General features: G+C 37.2%; 1 protein-coding gene across 1 annotated transcript in view; it reads left to right on the forward strand.

Moving 5' to 3' along the window:
* Positions 1-22,653, forward strand: part of LOC115220286 (protein Wnt-16-like) — a 276,791-nt gene that overhangs the window by 177,094 nt on the left and 77,044 nt on the right. The window contains exon 3 of the mRNA XM_036509946.1: positions 7,548-7,822. Within this exon, the coding sequence (XP_036365839.1) occupies positions 7,548-7,822 (275 nt within the window). The remainder of the gene's footprint in view (positions 1-7,547; positions 7,823-22,653) is intronic.

Raw genomic sequence — 22,653 nt, forward strand, 5'->3', positions numbered from 1 at the left:
AAGAGAAAATAAAAAAGAATATTATAGACGAGTTAGATCAATACTAAAAACAGAGCTCAATGCTAAAAACAAGTTACAGCTACAATACCCTTAACTGGACACTAAATAAACTGACCAAAATAGGTAGGAAAACAAGAAAAATAATGACAGGATCTAGGATGCATCACCCAAAATCTGACATAGAAAGACTATATATACAACGTATAGAAGGTGGTAGAGGCCTTATACAGCTAGAAAACTACTATAAAATAACCACCATAGGACTGCAAAAATATCTACTTCAGAAGGAAGGAAAACTGATACAAATAGCGGCAAAACACGAGCAAAACAAAAAACTGTTCTCAGTATTTAAAGAAGCTGACAAATACAAACAAGAAATCATACCACATAATAATTATGAAGAAGAAGAAGAAGAAGAAGAAGAAGAAGAAGAAGAAGAAGAAGAAGAAGAAGAAGAAGAAGAAGAAGAAGAAGAAGAAGAAGAAGAAGAAGAAGGTGAAGAAACAACAAAAGCTATAAAACAAATGAAATCTAAACTAAAAATAGAACAGCAACGAACCATGATAAAACGATGGCAAGAAAAGCCCCTTCATGGTAAATACTGGACTAAACTAAACGCAAAAGAAATAGACAAAGAAAAATCCCAGCAATGGTTGAGAAGCTCAGGACTCAAAGCAGAGACAGAGGGATTTTTAATTGCAGCACAAGACCAAAGCCTCCCCACCAGAAATGACCAAAAACAAGTAATGAAAAGAAATATAACAAGTAACTGCAGAATATGTGGAGATGGACAAGAAACAATAAATCATATTATCTCTGGCTGCCCAGTCCTGGCTAAGAAGGAATATATTCACAGACATGACAGAGTTGGAACCTACATACACTGGAAGCTATGCCAACATTATGGAATAACAACAGAAAAAAGATGGTATAGGCACACACCAGAAAGCAACCATACTCTGGGATATGCCGATACACACAGATAGAGAAATTAAGGCCAACAGACCAGATATAGTTGTCAGAGACCATGAAGAAAAAACATGCTTTCTAATTGATGTATCAATGCCGGCAGATGACAACGTGTCTCTAAAAGAAATGGAGAAACTTTCAAAATACAAAGACCTGGAAATAGGGGTAACCAGAATGTGGAATCTAAAAACAGAAACAATTCCTATCATAGTAGGTGCATTAGGCATGATAAAAAAATATTCAGACAAATACATAACAAAAACACCAGGACTTACAAACACATATAACATACAGAAAATTGCACTACTAGGCACTGCACACATCCTACGCAGAACGCTTTCCATACAATAACCATCAGAGCATCACAACAAATCACAGCACACACCTAAGGCACACAGAGCTGCGCTCGGTAGTGAAGTGAAAGCACGCTATAAAAATAAAACTACTGAATAATAATAATAATAATAATAATAATAATAATAATAATAATAATAATAATAATAATAATAATAATATAATAATAATAATAATAATAAAGAAAGCACTCTCCATCTAAAATGGAACAAATGTGTAATAATTTTAGTATGCATAGCAAAATAAAAGTTCCCTTACTACTCTTGGCCTCCGGAGGATACCCGTTACTTAAGCAGCTGAAAGAAAGTTATAATGAAAGGAAACCATAAATTGTAATAATAATAATAATAATAATAATAATAATAATAATAATAATAATAATAATGATAATGATGCTTTCATTTATTTGCCACATGAGCGAAGGATGAGGGAGACAATACAAAGACAGACATAAAGTGTGGGCTTTTACATATAATGTGAAAAAAAGGGGTTAAGAATACACTCTATACACTGACAAAGAAGGGACATATACATAGTATATGAAGGTTTAATAATAATATTGAGTAAGCTCAGAAATATTTGGTTATCTGACTTCCAAATATCCTATCCTTCAGCAAAGCAGTTCCTCACCTTGCCCGCATACATACATACATACATACATACATACATACATACATATTATATGTGTGAGTGTGTGTGTGTGTGTGTGTATGTGTGTGTGTGTGTGTGTGTGTGTGTATGTGTGTGTGGAGGTGCAATAGCCCAGTGGTTAGGGCAGCGGACTCGCGGTCGTGGGATCGCGGTTTCTGTTCCCAGACCGGGCGTTGTGAGTGTTTATTGAGCGAAAACGCCTAAAGTTCCACGAGGCTTCGGCAGGGGGGGGGGGTGAACCCTGCTATACTCTTTCACCACAACTTTCACTCTTTCTTCCTGTTCCTGTTTCTGTTGTACCTGTGTTGTACCTGTATTTCAAAAGGCCAGCCTTGTCAAGCACTGTATCACGCCGATCTCCCTGAGAACTACGTTAAGAGTACACGTGTCTGTGGAGTTCTCAGCCACTTACACGTTAATTCTACAAGCAGGCTGTTCCGTTGATTGGATCAACTGGATCCCTCGTCGTCGTAGCCGACGGTGTGCCACGTCATATATATATATATCTTTTTTTACTCTTTTACTTGTTTCAGTCATTTGAAAATCGACTCCAGGACTTATTCTTTGTAAGCCTAGTACTTATTCTATCGGGCTATTTTGCCGAACCGCTAAGTTACGGGAACGTAAGCACACCAGCATCGGTTGTCAAGCGATGTTGGGGGGACAAACACAGACACACAAACATACACACACACACACACACACACACACACACACACACACACCACACACACACACACACACACAAATATATATATATATATATATATATACGACGGGATTCCTTCAGTTTCCGTCTACCAAATCCACTCACAAGGCTTTGGTAGGCCCGAGGCTATAGTAGAAGACACTTGCCCAAGGTGCCATGCAGTGGGACTGAACCCAGAACCATGTGTTTGGTAAGCAAGCTACTTACCACACAGCCACTCCTGCGCCTATATATTGGGTTGTCCGGAAAGTCCTTGCCGATTTATAGTAGCTTACCTTTTGACTTATTTTAGAACATGGTTGAGTCCATAAAATAGGATTTGACTACACCTCCATTTAGAGCACAGTTTAAGCTATCTTTTTGTGGAAGAAGCTTTATGTTCTTATAACCTCTGTTAATTCTGTAACCCTTTAAAATGGAAGATAAGACAGTTCATTTTCGGTACTTGATGATTTTTTTTTCCGTAAAGGGAAAAATGTCTCACAAGCAACGAAAGAAATATGCGCAGTTTACGGTGATGTTTCTTTATCCGAAAGAACAGTACGAAAGTGGTTCGCAAGGTTCCGAGCAGGAGATTGTAGCCTTATTGATAAAGAGCAATCAGGCAAATCATCCACTACGGATGATGACCAAATCAAGTCATTAATTGAGAACAACCCACATTGCTCAACCCGAGAATTGGCAGAAAGCCTCAGCCTGTCAAAATCTGTCGTTCATAAGCACCTGGTAACCTTGGATACACAAATCGCTACGATGTTTGGGTACCACATGAGTTGAGTGAGAAGAACCTTTTGGATCACATTTCCATCTGTGATTCGCTTTATAAACGGAATTAAAACGCGCCTTTTTTAAAGCAAATTGTGACAGGTGATGAGAAATGGATTATCTACCGAAATGTTCAGAGAAAGCGATCCTGAGGAAAGCTACATGAGCCACCCTTAGCCACCCCAAAAGCGGGTCTTCAACCTAAAAAAGTCTTGCTTTGTGTCTTGTGGGATTGGAAAGGAATTCTGTACTATGAGCTTCTCCCAAGTAACCAGACAATTAATTCTGAGAAATAATGCACACAACTGGACGAGTTAAAAGCAGCAATTCAAGAGAAACATCCAGAATTGGCCAACAGGAATAGTGTTGTTTCCCAACATGATAATGCAAGACCGCACGTTTCTTTGGGAACCAGACAAAAATTGCTGCAGCTTGGCTGGGATGTGTTAACCCACCCTCCTTATTCACCAGATATTGCTCCTTCGGATTTCTACTTATTCACGTCTCTGCAGAATAGTCTTAATGGTAAAAATTTCAATTCCTTGGATGACGTAAAAAGATACCTTGATGAATTATTTGCCATGAAACCACTTCAATTCTGGGAAGAGGGTATTTTCAAGTTAAGGAAAGATGGAGACACATTGTGCAACAAAATGGTTCATAAAATGGTTGATTAAAAATGTAATGGTAAGTATTTATTGACCTTTTTCTTTCCTTTAAAAATCGGTACGAACTTTCCGGACAACCCAATACACACACATATATTTATATATATATATATATATATATATATATATATATATATTATATATATATATACGACGGGATTCCTTCAGTTTCCGTCTACCAAATCCACTCACAAGGCTTTGGTAGGCCCGAGGCTATAGTAGAAGACACTTGCCCAAGGTGCCATGCAGTGGGACTGAACCCAGAACCATGTGTTTGGTAAGCAAGCTACTTACCACACAGCCACTCCTGCGCCTATATATTGGGTTGTCCGGAAAGTCCTTGCCGATTTATAGTAGCTTACCTTTTGACTTATTTTAGAACATGGTTGAGTCCATAAAATAGGATTTGACTACACCTCCATTTAGAGCACAGTTTAAGCTATCTTTTTGTGGAAGAAGCTTTATGTTCTTATAACCTCTGTTAATTCTGTAACCCTTAAAATGGAAGATAAGACAGTTCATTTTCGGTACTTGATGATTTTTTTTTCCGTAAAGGGAAAAATGTCTCACAAGCAACGAAAGAAATATGCGCAGTTTACGGTGATGTTTCTTTATCCGAAAGAACAGTACGAAAGTGGTTCGCAAGGTTCCGAGCAGGAGATTGTAGCCTTATTGATAAAGAGCAATCAGGCAAATCATCCACTACGGATGATGACCAAATCAAGTCATTAATTGAGAACAACCCACATTGCTCAACCCGAGAATTGGCAGAAAGCCTCAGCCTGTCAAAATCTGTCGTTCATAAGCACCTGGTAAACCTTGGATACACAAATCGCTACGATGTTTGGGTACCACATGAGTTGAGTGAGAAGAACCTTTTGGATCACATTTCCATCTGTGATTCGCTTTATAAACGGAATTAAAACGCGCCTTTTTTAAAGCAAATTGTGACAGGTGATGAGAAATGGATTATCTACCGAAATGTTCAGAGAAAGCGATCCTGAGGAAAGCTACATGAGCCACCCTTAGCCACCCCAAAAGCGGGTCTTCAACCTAAAAAAGTCTTGCTTTGTGTCTTGTGGGATTGGAAAGGAATTCTGTACTATGAGCTTCTCCCAAGTAACCAGACAATTAATTCTGAGAAATAATGCACACAACTGGACGAGTTAAAAGCAGCAATTCAAGAGAAACATCCAGAATTGGCCAACAGGAATAGTGTTGTTTCCCAACATGATAATGCAAGACCGCACGTTTCTTTGGGAACCAGACAAAAATTGCTGCAGCTTGGCTGGGATGTGTTAACCCACCCTCCTTATTCACCAGATATTGCTCCTTCGGATTTCTACTTATTCACGTCTCTGCAGAATAGTCTTAATGGTAAAAATTTCAATTCCTTGGATGACGTAAAAAGATACCTTGATGAATTATTTGCCATGAAACCACTTCAATTCTGGGAAGAGGGTATTTTCAAGTTAAAGGAAAGATGGAGACACATTGTGCAACAAAATGGTTCATAAAATGGTTGATTAAAAATGTAATGGTAAGTATTTATTGACCTTTTTCTTTCCTTTAAAAATCGGTACGAACTTTCCGGACAACCCAATACACACACACATATATTTATATATATATATATATATATATATATATATATATATATATATATATATATATACACTAGCAGAGATACCCGGCGTTGCCCGTGTTACATTCAATTGAAGAATTAGACTTTTCTGTTATATTTTCTGTAATTAACTGGAATATCTATGTTTCGAATTTCATCAAAATTGCAGATGAGAGTTATTTCCCTCTTTACACATCCTAAAAAAATTGTAATCGTGCCACATTTATCCCATACTACTGATTTTTATGCACATATTCCAACATTCCAGTCTTATTGAACCTGTTAAAAGGATTTTGCACCTGAAAAATGAAGGTTCTGGAGCTCTAAAATGTGAAAGTTAAGGCCCCTGTTGAGGGTAGGTGTCTTAATGTCAAGCAGAGAAGTTGAATTGTTGAGAATCTTTTTAACTTGGGTCTTATATCTATTGTTTGAATTCCTTTGAAATAGGAAATATATGTTTACTGGGTTTGTAAAAGAGACCAAAGCTACAGGAAACAAAAAGACGAATGATCACATTGCGTATGTGCGTGTATGTGTTTATATCTTCCATTGTATATTGGCGAATTATATAAACACCGATGAAAGAATGGTTGCTCCTCTAAAAACCTTCATCATGTTACAGATACTCTGTTCACTAGAAATGCGGTAAACTTGTGGTTTTCACCTTTTACAAATCAAAATTATAAGTGTATAAATCTCGGCTAATAGCGACACACATTACAAGAAAAATGCGTCAACTAGAAGAATTTTGTTGAGTTTAACACAAAACAAAGCTACCAATACCAATATTTTGTACATATATTGAATGAAAGCAACGGGACTGTGCTAATATATGTGTGAATTTTTTTTTTTTAAAAGCAAATGGCTTGTCGAAATATATATCCAGATGTAGAGTTAAAATGTCCATGTCTTCTATGGTGTGTTAAAGAAATGGGAAATTTTTGGATTATTCATGTTGTATGATACGAAATTATTGTGACATTAAGAGGTACGAGACGTCGCAATCCGATCGAAAAGGAAAAAGAAAGCACGCAAACGCAAGCACCCATACTCACATTCGCACGCACAAACTTATACACAAGGGAGATATACTACGTGTAACTTGAAAGAATATTTTGGGTTTTGTAGCAAAAGTTTATTTAAAATAATTCGAAGTATCTGTGGCAGTTTTAGTTTAAGACATGGTACACGCATTTTCAAGTAAATAGCTGCCCAATCATCGGTTTAAAATTTTGGCACAAGGCCAGCGATTTCGGCAGTGGGGTAAGTTGATTATATCGATCCAGAAAGGACAAATTTATTATTCTAGCGATCCCGAAAGGATGAAATGCAAAACCGACTGCTGTACAATTTGAACTCAGACGGATAAGCAACCACCAAGTATTTTGCCCGGAGTGCAAATGATTCTGCCAGCGGGCCGCCTTGGATAATCACGTACTTATTAACAACTTTTGTTATGTTTTTTGGGCTCAAGAAATTAAACTTCTTAACTGGGTTGTGAACACATTCTTGAATACATATTACCACAAAATTGTTAAAAGTTTTACAGCAGAAGAAATTTTCTCTGGCGAGATTTCGACCGTGATGGAGAAATTATTATCATAGTAATGCCACTAACGTTTGACACACTTTCCTTTTAAACGAGCATTTTTTGTAACTTGTACCTCAATGAACTTAACGCGTTATTTTTATATGCATTAAACTTATTAAGTTTGTTTATTTTAATTGTTATTGTCGTGATGACTAGTCCGAAACAGAACTGTTTGCTTTGTCTTTATCATGATGCTGTTTTTGATTCTCCTTTCAGGAAGCAAAGAAACAGCTTTCATTTATGCTATTTTGAGCGCTGGCGTTGTACACGCCGTGACCCAGTCCTGTAGTGCAGGCAATTTAACTGACTGTAGTTGTGACATGAACCGATATGGCGAAAAGGATGGTGAGGGCTGGGAATGGGGAGGATGCAGCGACAATATTCATTATGGCACCTGGTTCTGTAAGATGTTTGTGGATGCGCCCGATGCAAATTCCAAGCGTGACACACGTAACCTCATGAATATTCACAATAATGAAGTCGGCAGAAGGGTAAGTAAAGCAATCAAGAGTTTGCATGTTCGTAAATGTTGATCTTGCTCGATTCCCTCACGCTCTTTTGAGGATTTGCTTACTCTTCATCTCACCAGTTATTTATTTCAGTTTGTCAGAGTATTGGGTGTCAGATTCCGAAAGACAGAGAAAGAAAAAAGATATGTATATAAATCGATGTGTGTGTGTGTGTGTATTGTGTGCGCTCGCGCGCTCACAAGGTCAGAGAATAAAAGAAAAAAGTATATCATAGATAAAGAGGCAAACACACATAAATAGTTATTTACATATATCTATAAATATATTTGTATATATATTTATATATGTGTTTATATATACATGCATATAAATTATGGGAATTGGCAATATCTAACAATGATCCGTGACTTCATTCCAGACAGGGAATCTGCGGACTAGGACTTGGGAAATGTGTGCTGCTGGGCATTTGATTCTATTTGTGCGTAAATGCATATTATATACTTACATTCATGTTTATACATACTTGCGGACATATCTATATGTTTGTCTGTCAGTTTTCTATCAGTCTGTAGGTGGATTTGTGTGTCTGTTTATGAGTGTATATATATATATATATATTATGGCTGTACCCTCGTTATCGAGTATGGCCATTGTACGAAGCTCAACTGTTATTGGTGCTGTGATCGAATGTGACTTTTTAGCCCAGCTAAAGATCTACAATGTCTTGTACAGAATTGGCAACTAAAACCTTTACCGGTAATAGCCGGCTGTAGTTGTAACTGGGCTTCATGTACCTTTGCATGTTTAAGTCCTCCTGCCGAATTACACTCTCTTCCACATGCCCGACAGATATGATTAGTATGGTGTGTTACATAACCACCAGTGGCCAGGTTGTCACTCATCTATCTCGCTTTATGACTACGAAGATGAATTTTGAGTCCAGCTTTACTGAGGCAGGGTCTTGCACAGACATTGCATGTCAGCATCAAAGGAAGACCCTTCCCATCTGGAAGTGTAACAGCGATGCCCTTCCTGACATCCCTCCTTACTTTCTCATGTGCAACTCGCGATTTCTCAAAAGTGGCTGTCCCCTCGTGCACAATCCTTCTCCACTTGCTATGATCAATAGCTATGCCTTCCCATGTGTCAGGAGAGATGCAAGCATCTCTTAAGGAAGCCTTCAGCAAGTCCTTATACCTCTTTTTTGATTTATGTGGAGGTCGTTCTCCTTTAGCTAACTCTCCATAAAAGAGTTGTTTTGGCATCCTTGAATCCTTCATCCTGACCAGATGACCACTCCATCTGAGCCTTTGCTTTAACACAAGAGCTTCTATACTTTCACACCGAGAGCCTTCCAATATTTCAAGATCACTGATGCGGTCCTTCAACTTAATGCCATAGATCCGTCTGAGGCATATCTGATGGAAATGTTCCAGTTGTTTAAGGTGGTATCGATATGTGACCCACGTCTTGCAGGCATAGAGAAGAGAAGGGAGCACACATGCCTTGTACACCTTTATCTTTGTCTTTCTGCATATGTCTCGCCGACTCCAGAGGCGCTTTTCTAGCCTTCCGAAAGCAAGACTTGCTTTCCTAATTCTATATGGAATTTCATCATCCACATTGCCATATCTATTAATAGTGCTTCCCAGGTAGACAAACTGATCAACTACATCAAGTCGTTTACCATACACATAGATATTTGGTACACTATACTGCTTACCAGGCGCAGGTTGGTGCATGACAACAGTTTTCTTGAGATTGACTGTCAATCCTAAGGCAGTGCAAGCATCAGAGAATGCATTCAAAATGTGTTGCATATCAATCTCTGTGTGTGCTACTAGCTCACAATCATCTGCATACAAAAGGTCTCTTATGATAGAGGTAAATACCTTTGTTTTTGCAGCAAGGCGCCTGATATTAAATATGCTGCCAGAGGCAAACACACATAAATAGTTATTTATAAATGGACGTAAATAAATAGTTATTTACAAATGGTCAGGATAAATGGACGTAAACACCGTATCTGCAGTTTCTGAATGCATCGCAAAATATATAGAAAATAGGGTCGGTGCCAGAATATCTCCCTGTTTCACTCCATTTTGTATTGAAATGGGCTCCGACATTTTCCCTCTAACATTCACCCTACCATTCATGTCTTCATGAAAAGACCTAACCAAAGCAAGGAACTTTTCAGGACACCCAAGTTTCTGAAGGACTTTCCACAATGCTTTTCTATTGACGGTATCAAAGGCTTTTGTCAGATCGACAAAAGCCTGATACAAATCCAGACCCTGTTCCACACACTTCTCCTGAAGCTGTCTAGCTGAAAAGATCATATCAGCAGTGCGACGTCCCACACGAAAGCCAGATTGACTTTCCGGAAGAACACAATCTGCAATTTATTTCAACAGACGGTCCAGAAGTATCGTAAAGAATATGCATGAGATATACACATATATATACATAGTAAAAAGGTAATAAAATAAGTTATTATTACCGGCAATGGTCTTAAAATGTCTAACATATATATATATATACATACATACATACATACATATATATATATATATTATATATATATATATATATATATATATATATATATATATATATATATAATATATATATATATATATATATATATACTCATAAACACACAGACACATATGTGTGCTTACTCAGATAATTTTTAAATTATGAGAGTGGCTGATGATTTCGAAATTCGAAAGCAAGATGACAAATCAAAGTATCTCTCAATATACAAGTATTTCCACTCTGCTAAATGGAGTTAAGTACCTTATCTTAAAGTGAGATTTTCTAATTATTTGAATGGCTATTTTGCTAGATACACAAACACACACACACACACACACACACACACACACACACACACACACACACACACACAGAGACACGCACACACACGCACACACACACAGGGAAAAACTCCGACATCAGGAGAGAATAACCGAGAGAAGAACAATAAACAAAAAATTTAACCGCAACCAGGCAGCAGTACACAGAGACATGAGAGGAGGAGCAGTAAACATCACGGAAGCTCCTTCACGAGAAGACATAGACTCCTTCTGGTGGAAAATCTGAAGGGAAGAGAAGGAATTTGACTGTGGCTGGAAGAAATCCGAAAAAGTTATTGCTCCTGCGTTACATCCAAGACAGAACATTGATGGTGAAACTCTTACAACTGTGATCCAGCAACCCGAAGATAGAAAAGCACCTGGAAGAGACTTGATTGTTGGATATTGGTACAAGAAACTGACATTCAACCGACCTGATCTTATCAATCTGTACCAGCAAGCTTTCATTGGGAACAGTAGCATACTACACTGGTTAGCTCTGACAGAGACAAAATTGATCCCAAAATGCAGAACCACCCATAGGGCAAAATCTACCGGCCAATTGCATGCCAGAACTTAATGTATAAGATATATACAGCATGTTTAAACCTCTTCCTCTAAGACCATTGTGAAACCAATAATATCATCACAGTAGGACAAGCAGCTGAGAAGACGGGAGTCTGGGGATATGCCGAGAAATTGTTAATCAACAAAACTGTGATGTCAGAGGTGCGAAAGCATAGGAGGAACCTAGTTTCAATGTGGCTAGACTACAAGAAAGCCTTTGACTCCGTTCCTGGATGCTTGAAGCCCTTCAGCTTGCTAAAGTTCCAGTGGGAATAGTCGAAGCCATAGCTGACCTGACTTCATCGTGGGCCACCGTCTTGAAATTAAACACAGAGAGTGACTGTATTATCACCGATAGAATACAGTATCGCAAAGGCATATTCCAAGGAGACAGCCTCTCTGGGATGTTGTTTATACTTTCTGTAAACTCCTTGTCATTAATGTTAAGGAAGTCTGAAGGATATCTCACCGGTTCACAAGGAAATCGAAATACCATAATTACACACTGTTTCTTTGTGGATGATTTAAAAAACGTAAAGAATATGCATGAGATGAAAAAGAGCCTTGACCTAGTTACAACATTCTCAAAAGATTTAGGGTTGGATTTTGGTCAGTATAAATGTTGTTATATGGTCGTAAAAAGGGAGGCGACTATAAACCAGACTAGAAACATCTTCATCAATGATTTAACTGTTTGCCCTGTATCTGACTAGGAATGTTACAGGTATCTAGGGGTGGATGAAGATATATCTTACAATGGCACCTGTAACAAAACACGTTTCACCAAAGAATATTACAGCCGAATAAAGAAAATTTGGATATCAGAACTTGCTGCATTCAATAAAACAGTGGCCCACAATGTGCTTGCAGTCATACCAACATTTGGACTACTCGATTGGGCGCTTGATGAAACCCGAGCCATTGAGGTAAAAACTCGAAAAATACTAACAAGCACACATAATTTCCACATAAACAGTGATGTAGACGGCCTCTACCTAAAACGAAAACAAAGCGGAAGAAGCTTAACATCGATCCAAACTGCTTTTGAATGTCCTATCATATCCCTTCGGCAACATGTTTTAACCACCAAGTGTCGAAGTGCATCCCTTGACCAAGTTTGCATACATGAGGCTGATAACATCATAAGATTTGGAAGGCAGCTCCTTGAGTAATACTCTTTGTCTGATAACCTGGAATACGTGCCCAAAGAAGTCGCATGACTCTACCGCAACGTATCATCAGATGAAAGTATGAGCCTATAAGAGCAGAAGACTATGCGTGAATATGTTAGTAGAAAGCTCCGTGATGATAGTGACATCGATTATCAAAGAAGTTTATCCTGGACCAATAACCGGATTGCTATCTCCCACTTTGAAGGGAATGCGTGTGCAATCGAGGAACAGGAAATATCAACCAAGTATCTGATGCACAAAAGGGATAGAGATGCAGGAAAAGCAGTAAAATGTGACAACCGATGCAGACTTTGTGGAGTTCACACTGAAGATATCACCCACATCACAAGCAGTTGTCCGAAAATGTCATTCACGGTATTATCTACCGATAAGACATGACGTAGCTAGGACACTCTATAATGAAATCCGTCGGAAAGATAATTCCGAGGACAAAGAAATAAGAACCCACAATATGGTAGAGCCATAGCCACTCATAATAAGAAGGAATACTGGCGGAATGTACCAGTGAAGACCTCAATAGAATATAAGTACACCAGATCTGATAATATGATTTAGGATAGAGAAGAGAAACTGTGCACAGTTGTTGAAATTAGCTGTCCAGCGGATGTTAACATAAAGCTGAAGATCAGTGAAAAAGAGAACACCTATGCTGAACTATTGAGAAATCTGCAGTTACTCTATCCAAATTACACATTCAGGTTTATATCTGTAATTATTGGGGCCCTGGGATATGTAACACACTGCCCAAAATACAAATCTTGAGAAATTAGGCTTCTCAAATCCAGAAAGGAGAAAGCTAATTCGAAGACTACAGATCCAATCCATCACTAGAACTGTAAAAATATGTAAAGCTTACCAGAAGTTTATCATTTAAATATATGTGATCATGTCTAGATATGCAACTATATGCATGAAGATACGTACATAAAACATACAAATCAGCACATACATACATACATACATACATACATACATACATACATACATACATACATACATGGTGGCTGCCCCCTCGTTATCGAGTATGGCCATTGCACGAAGCTTAATCAATGTTGTTATTGTGCAATGCCTGTGCAAGAAGATTTTTTTTAAAGTGAGGAAAGGCTGTGCACCGAGTCAATCCCACTCACTAAGCAACAGCAACCATAATCCGAAAAGAAGGACAAGTCAACATCATCGGTAACCACTGAGCCGCAGGTTTTAATCGCGCGATCGGGTATTCAGTCCGATTATTTCTGTCACCGCGCATGATACAGCCTTAAGACATTTATTGGATGACCGTTGACTCTCAAGAGTTCCTCTGCCCTTTGACAGGTTTTGTTTTTTATCCCGCAGGGTGTCCAATGAACACCCTCCTCACCTAGCAAGCTTGGTGGGGTTGCCGGTTTAGTCACCGACGACCCGACCATGCAACAGGTTGTACTGGGTTACATGTTACCAGTAACACTCATACATACATATATACATACATACATACATACATACATACATACATACATACATACATACATTCATACATACATACATACATACATACATACATACATACATACATACATACATACATACATTCATACATACATACATACATACATTCATACATACATACATACATACATACATACATACATACATACATACATACACACATACATACAAACAAAAATACCCTGTTGTTGATCTTGAAATTCCATTGAAGGAACCTTGGATCTAGGTTAGAGACCGCTTCTTTCTTTATTGGCAAGAAATCTTGAAATAAACTGAATAATGACATACATACATACATGCATACTTACATACAAATTACCTGGTGAACAAAAGAGACAGTGACGCTCTTGTAATCCCAAGGTGCAACCGCATGTGTAGGTTGTATTTCTGTGGAAGACATCACGTATGTGATTAGCAGCTACTTCGACAGCTCCAGCTTCTATATCTAGACTATGAATTCATATTCATATCAATAATGATTGGAGCACTAGGTTATATCAGTAAATGCTTAAAAGAGAATTTAGATAAAATGAGATTTTGAGAAAGAGAAATCGACCGGCTTATTCGTAAATTACAAGTGCAAGCTGAGTGAAACAGTAAAAGTATGCAAGACTTTTCTCGAGTTCCAAATGTGAATTTGTCTGTGTTAACTACACCCCAAAGATGGAGCCTTGTATCTTTCTCAGAAACCGGCTTCGTCCTCAGTGGAAAATTTATAATAATTAAAAAATAGAAGAGACATACATACACACACACACACACACACATACATACATACATACATACATACATACATACATACATACATACATACATACATACATACATACATACATACATACGTACGTACGAACATATATACATACATATATATTAGGTCGTCATGTAGGAAATTTGTAGAAAAGAGAAAAGTTTGCTAATGTTTTATAAATACAAGTAATAGTTTTATTCATCAAAGTATGTACCCATATTGCCAATACACTTTTGCAATTTCAGCGCTAGCTTGTCCAGCCCGACACTGTAAAAGCCTGGCAATCTAGAGTCAATAAAATCGTGGAAGGCCTGTTTTACAGCATCATCGGAATTAAAAAATTTTTCCTATCAAAAGTTATCCAAATTCTGGAAGAACTGGTGGTCAGTGGGGACAAGATCATGTGAGTATGGTGGATGATGGAGAACTTCCAACTTCAACTCCTGTAGTTTCGCCAATGTCATTTTTGTGATGTGTGGTCTGGTGTTGCCTTGCAATAAAATAGGAGTGGATCTGTTGACTAATCTAAGCTGTTTTTTGGTAAGTTTCTGCATCATTTGGTCCAGTTGGCTGCAGTATACTTCGGCCGTGATTGATGAGTCAGGTTTAATGAAATCATAATGAATCACACCTGCGCTATACCACCAAACGCACACTATCAGCTTGTTTTGATGAATTTTGCTTTTTGGACTGATTTGGTGGCTCGTCTTTGTCCAACCATTGTGCTGAACGTTTAGGGTTGTTGTATTAGATCCATTTCTCCACACGTTACAATTCGATTCAAAAATAACTAATTTCTGTGTCGAGAAAGTAGCATAATGCAGACTTTCAAATGTTGCTGTTTCTGATTTTCATTGAGTTCATGTGGAACCCACCTATCCAACTTTTTCCCTTTACCGATTTGAACTAGGTGAATCAATATTGTTTGCTTGCTAACACCAAACAACTGCGATAACTCACGAGCACTTTGAAATGGATCTGACTCGACCGTGGCTTTCAGTTCGTCTTTATCCGCCTTTGTTTCTAGTCGACCACGTTACTCATTTGTAAGGTCAAAGTTACTACAGCGAAATTTTGCAAACCAATTTGATACTGTCTGCTGTGTAATAACATTAGAATGAAATACTCCATTAATATCCGAGCTGTCTGTGATGCTGTATTACCATGAAAGAACTCATATTTCAAAACTGTACAAATTTCCGAATTATCCATCTCTAAACAAAAATAGCAGAAGCGATTTATAAATACTTTATAAAGCGCTAAATGAGTTAGAATAAAGAAATAGATATGTCAGCTTTCTAACAAAAAATAAAGATTGTCAAAATATAATAATGGCGCAAAATGAGCAGCTGTCAAAGTTTACCATATACCTTACTACAAATTTCATATTTGACGACCTAATACACACACACACGCACGCACACACACACACAATACACACATACAGATAGATACAAATATACTTGCATATATATATATATATATATATATATATAACACCAAGTAAGTTTGGGGTTGTGGATCCAACCCACTAAGGGATAATACTTATCCAATATACTGTTGGTATAATACCCAAATTATTAATACACAAGTGTTTTAATTGCAATGCAATTAACTTACTTGTTGTATTAAATGGGTGAAAGTAAAGAAATATTTTACCATTAATTTATAATACAAATAAGGAGATGGAGAAACAATTTAGTTGGTTTATCAGCTTTAGGATATTAGAATGTTGACTTATTTATTTAACAAAACGAGAACTATAATAACATACATATATACATTAAAATTCAATACATATAAGATAAGAATACAATTTAAAAAACCTTAATATAAATTATCGAAGATTAATTTGAAACAAATTTTGTTATTTATCACAGGTTTACCTTTAGAAATAAATATAGGAAAAATTCTACAGGGTTGAGTACATATATATGGGAACTTAAAGATAAAATAATTAATTATAATTTACAATGAAAGTTACTAATATCGGCACCTGCGTATAACAATAAAAATAGAAAATCTTCATTATGCATTAATGAAATTTTCTTTCTAATTAGGGCTAAATTATCGCTCATTAACAATTTTACAGAACGTAATGCATCATGTCTTCATAAAATTGGGCATACTTTCTCCAGATACAAATAGAACATATTCTAATTTACCCATTGAATCCAATGTATTGAGTTTGAGTGAACAATTACTACTTTAATATATCTTATTAGTTAAATTGTAATAAGTTGTAGATACATGTGTAGAAAATAGAAAAGAGTAAAAAACTACAGAAGGCTTGTTTTAGAATGTTATAAAATTTTGCATATAGTAACATAGTTTTTGGAGAAATTACCGGGTTCGTGTTAACTTTTAAAATTTCTCAAATGTCTTTACCTTTATCGTGTCATGTCTTCGTTATACAGTGCAAAGAAGAGTTCCAGGCAGGGGGAGGCAATAAGCGATTTCTTCCGGTATAAGGGAGATAATCGCTTTATATTTCTTTTCCCCTTTTTTAATGGGATGAGTTTCTCTGTATAAGAATGTTAGGATGGCTAAGTTCAGGCTTATACTTTTTAATGAAGAATGTTTCCTTTTTTAATCTAATTTGTGTTGGTGTTCCAATAGCACATTGATAGAATGGAAAGATTAAAACTACTACCGCAATTTTTAATCTTTCCATTCTATCAATGTGCTATTGGAACACCAACACGAATTAGATTAAACAAGGAAACATTCTTCATTGAAAAGTATAAGCCTGAACTTAACCATCCTAACATTCTTATACAGAGATATACGATATATAAATAGATTTGTGTATGTATTTATAAATGTATGTATGTATGGATGTATAGGTGCGTAGGTCTATTTACTTTTGCATATGTATATATGTATATATGTATAGGGGGTATGTATATGTGTGTTTGTATTTGTATATTTGTTTGTATGTATATATATCTATGCATGTATGTATGTATAGGTCTAAATGTATGTATGTGTAGATATATATGCGTGTATATATGCATATATGTATGAATGGATGTATAAATAATGTCATGGGTATATATATGGGCATATGTAAATTTGAATGTAGTGATGATTGTATTTATATATGTATATATATATATATATATATATATATATATATATATATATATATTTGTGTATTTAGTGTATTTAGTGTATTTGTACACATGCAGATATTAGATTTGGACTTGTTTGAGAAATATGTATGTATATATATATACATATGTGTGTGTTTGTATGTGTATACATGTGCATGTATGTGTGTATGAGTACATATATGTGTGAGTGGATGTATGTCATGTGTATATGTATACGCATATGCATATGTATGTGTGGGTATATATGTGTGTACATACACATGTATATATATGTATATGGGTATGTATGTGTGCAGATCTATATGGGTATGTATGTATATAAATTAATATTGTATATATGCAGATTTACATATAAATGTATTGTAATTGTCTATATCAATGTATTTATAGACATAGTTAAGTTTTTTTTATGAACGTAATGTCTATATAAAATTATTTAACTAATAATAAGTTTATTTGGCCGATTGTAGAATCTATTAAGTGTATATAGGTATATAGATATGCATGTGTTTGTATATATTGATCTATATGTTGATGTATAAGTGTATGTGTATGTACTTGTATATATATTAATATAGATATAACTGTATATTTGTATCTGTGGCTTTGTGGACGAATATATTAGTTTATCTGTGCATGTGTATATTGTTGTATGTGTGTGTATGTATATGTACGTATATATCTGTATATTTCAACATATATATGTTTATGCTATGTAATGTATATATATAAAATCTTTATAACATAAGTTTGGATTATATATTTGTTTCTTTAGTTAACTAATCAATTAATCCACATAATAACTAATGATTTTGTGGGCTTTATTAATTATTGTAGATAAATAAGCATGAATTACTTCTTTTCGTTTAACTTATACAGGTATAGCTAATTATAAGAATTTATTGTTTACGTTGAATAATATGTAAGTAAATTTTCGATTTACATTGTAATATCGGGACATAAATACTGTGTATCTATTTAGTACACATTTTAGTTACTAAGAAAATATACATAAACATTACATAGTTTTTACTTTATTTACTTTACTAGTGGTTATAACATATATTAGTACGTGCATATATATGTATATATGTGTGTGTGCATGTATATATATATATATATATAAGTAATCGCTCGACAATGTAAAGTATAATAGCCATCTCAATATGGCTAACCACAAAGTGGGGTGTTACTGTAGCTTTTTAGTCCCAGGAGATCATCGTCTCCAGCTGGCTTTAGGCACACTATCTGTGCCCTTATGGTATTTGCAAAGGGAGACCATCCCTTTCAAAGATAGTGTGCCTAAAGCCCATTGATAAGAGGCAATAACCTCGAAACTGCGGTCCGGTGCGTATCAGTTAGACTTACGAGAAAGGGATGGTCTCCCTTTGCAAATACTATAAGGGCACAGATAGTGTGCCTAAAGCCAGCTGGAGACGATGATCTCCTGGGGCTAAAAAGCTACAGTAACACCCCCCCTTTGTGGTTAGCCATGTTGAGATGGCTATTATACATTACATTTTCGAGCGATTACTGTTTACATCTCGTTCTAAGATTTAATAATGCCTATATATATATATATATATATATAATATATATATATATATATATATATTATATATATATATATATATATATATATATACATATATATATAGGCATTATTAAATCTTAGAACGAGATGTAAACAGTAATCGCTCGAAAATGTAATGTATAATAGCCATCTCAACATGGCTAACCACAAAGGGGGGGGGGTGTTACTGTAGCTTTTTAGCCCCAGGAGATCATCGTCTCCAGCTGGCTTTAGGCACACTATCTGTGCCCTTATAGTATTTGCAAAGGGAGACCATCCCTTTCTCGTAAGTCTAACTGATACGCACCGGACCGCAGTTTCGAGGTTATTGCCTCTTATCAATGGGCTTTAGGCACACTATCTTTGAAAGGGATGGTCTCCCTTTGCAAATACCATAAGGGCACAGATAGTGTGCCTAAAGCCAGCTGGAGACGATGATCTCCTGGGACTAAAAAGCTACAGTAACACCCCACTTTGTGGTTAGCCATATTGAGATGGCTATTATACTTTACATTGTCGAGCGATTACTTTTTACATCTCTTTCTGAGATTTAATAATGCTTATAGACAGTTTTTCGAAATCAGTGACAGAAGTCACTGGAAAAACTCTTATATATTTGCAAACAGGCCTTTTCTTTCATCGAAAACCGGTGTTTTTTTAATTTTTCCTCGGAATATAACAAATATTTTTCTGTTGCTGCAAATCGTTGTGTGAGTTCGTTTCCGTTTGTCTACTTTGTTGTGTTACACGTAATATAATTGTTGAACTGTTTTTGACCCAGTAATTTTCGCCCTTCGGGGTAGAAAATTTCTGTGTGTTTTTTTTGTGTGAACTCTTAACCTGTATAGGTTATTTTTGAAAAAAATTCTCTTGTCATTTGTGACAAGTTTGTGTTGTCTAATATGGAATTAGACTTAAGTTCAAAAAAAGACTTTCCCAAGATGGGAGAAGGTATAACAACTGTTAAAAAAAGGAAACACAGGCAAAACCCAGTTTTTCAGACGCCGTAGGTGGCGAAGTGGAAGAAATGGAGGTGTCAATCGAAAGACTATTCAAGCTCAGACCGCTAGTGCAAAAAAGTGGTGAAGAAACACGATTGGTACCGCCCCCTGAGACTATACAGGCAATAAGGGAAAAAATGGTCACCTATAAGGTGTACAACATAAAAGAAAAACGAATGACCGACGTAAAAAACGAAATGGTCGAAAAGTGTATGGCACCAATATGGAGTAAAGTTAGTCATGTCAACCGAGGTGCAAGAAGCGCTACAGTGGAGGCGCATTTTGAGACGGCGGAAGAAGCAAGGCAAATTTCGACGCAAACGTTGAAAAACGAGAATATAATACTGTTACCCTTATATATGGGGTGCAGAACAGCAAAAGTGACAATGGAAGATATACCAAGGGGCTACGACGTGATGTGGGCGGCAACAGCGGTCATTTTTGATGTTGAATCAAAATTGACAATTTTGAGTATGAAGAGGAAAATTGCAAAACACTGGAGAGGTCAGCAGCTGGAGATGATCATCCAGGCGGAAAATGCAACGCTGGAAAGCCTACCAGAGTCTTCGTGGGGGAGGGGCACTCCATACGAGTTTCGGTGGAAGGACGCAGGCCCAGATGTTTTAAGTGCGGGCAAAAGGGCCACGTGCGCTCCGTTTGCACAAAAAAAATAATACGGGCAACGCCCCCCCCCCACAAAACGCTGTGAAGAACGCAGAAAGCAGCAAAGTGGAGAACAAAGCAAGGAAGAAAAAAAAACAGGTCGAACTCCAAAAAGGAGGAAGACAAGAACGAAATGCAAAATGAGAAAGGAAAGGAGGAGGAAATTAATACAACAAAAACAAATATACAAGAAAAGATGGGTTTCACGAACGTGTCAAACAAAAGAAAAAATCCATCACCCCTGACTCCCCACCCGTAACAAAAAAAAAATAACACAGACGAACAAATTAAAAATATTCTCCATTCCCACCCCGGCGGTACTACATTTATAGGCCAGCACTTTAACAAACCCCACCCCCCAACTGTAAAAGGGTTTAAACCCAACGAAAAAATTATAACATACACCACAAGGAACGAGAGAGTAGTAAGATTTGTGCAAGCAAGTCCGCAGATCAGGTGCTACAAAGCGACCGAGAAGGAAGCGGAGTGGCGATATGCAAGGGTCGGCGAAGAAGGATGGAAAGAAAAAAACTTACAAGACCACGTAAAAGTCGGCTTCATCAAGGATGTCACCCAGGAGGTGAAAACTGGGAAATTATACGTCAGCCCGGCAGCCACACCAACACAGAGCCCGGTGGCAACGCCGGTGAAACGCCCAGCAGCAACGGCGAGTGGGGGAGGGGAGACAGGCAGAAGGAATCTGTCAGGCTCCCTCTCGCAACCGTGAGTAAACAATTTTCATTTTTCGATGATTAAGTTAGGTTGTATAAATGTGCGTGGAATGGGGTCGAAATGGAAACAGGCTTGTTTTCGGGACGACCTCATTTCACATAGAATCGATGTAGCTATTGTTACCGAGTCCAAGATGAAAGGACCCCAAGCGTTCTCACCACTTCTCAATGGTTACGAGAAATTTATTTCTCCTAGCCGGGGGGGGGGAGGTGCAGGCATGGCAGTTCTTTTCAGGAAGAACTTGGACTTACAGGTAAGTACTGTCTTTCTGGACCCAGAAGGTAGGCTGGTTGTCCTAGATGTGACGCACGCGAGTAAGCAGTCCTTCAGGTTGGTGGCTGTCTACGCTCCTAATGGACGTGGGCAGACCGGTTTTTTTCGGGAACTGGAGCACTTTCTAGTGACGTCCAAAACGGTAGTCTTGGTAGGGGGTTTCAACACCATTCTCGATGCGCGGGTGGATGGTGTAGGCTCGAGCGATAGGAAGGGGAATCCTGGCCTCAAGGCTCTACTAGCGAGCTTTTATCTAGTAGACCGTTTTCGACTGGATGAGCCGAACGTTCCACAGTGGACGTGGAGTAATAACGACGGCTCACGCAGATCGTACATAGATAGAGTATTTGTTAAGGAACGAGATAAGAATAGTGTTAGCTGTCCACAATTCTCTGTTGTGCCTTACACGGATCACAAACTTGTGACCTGTGAGGTACAAGTAGATAAATGCCATAGACAAGGTCCCGGGTACTGGAAAATGAACAAGTCTATTTTGACTTGTGAAGCTTTCCGTACCCGGATTAAGGAATTAGTACAGAGGGCATTATGTGGCACCATCATTAATAATAGATGGTGGCTCGTCCTCAAAAGAGCCATCCGTTTGGAGTCCATTAGATTTAGCAAGCAGCTAAGTTTA

This window comes from Octopus sinensis, linkage group LG16 (assembly GCF_006345805.1).
Source record: "Octopus sinensis linkage group LG16, ASM634580v1, whole genome shotgun sequence".
Taxonomy (NCBI): Eukaryota; Metazoa; Mollusca; class Cephalopoda; order Octopoda; family Octopodidae; genus Octopus; species Octopus sinensis.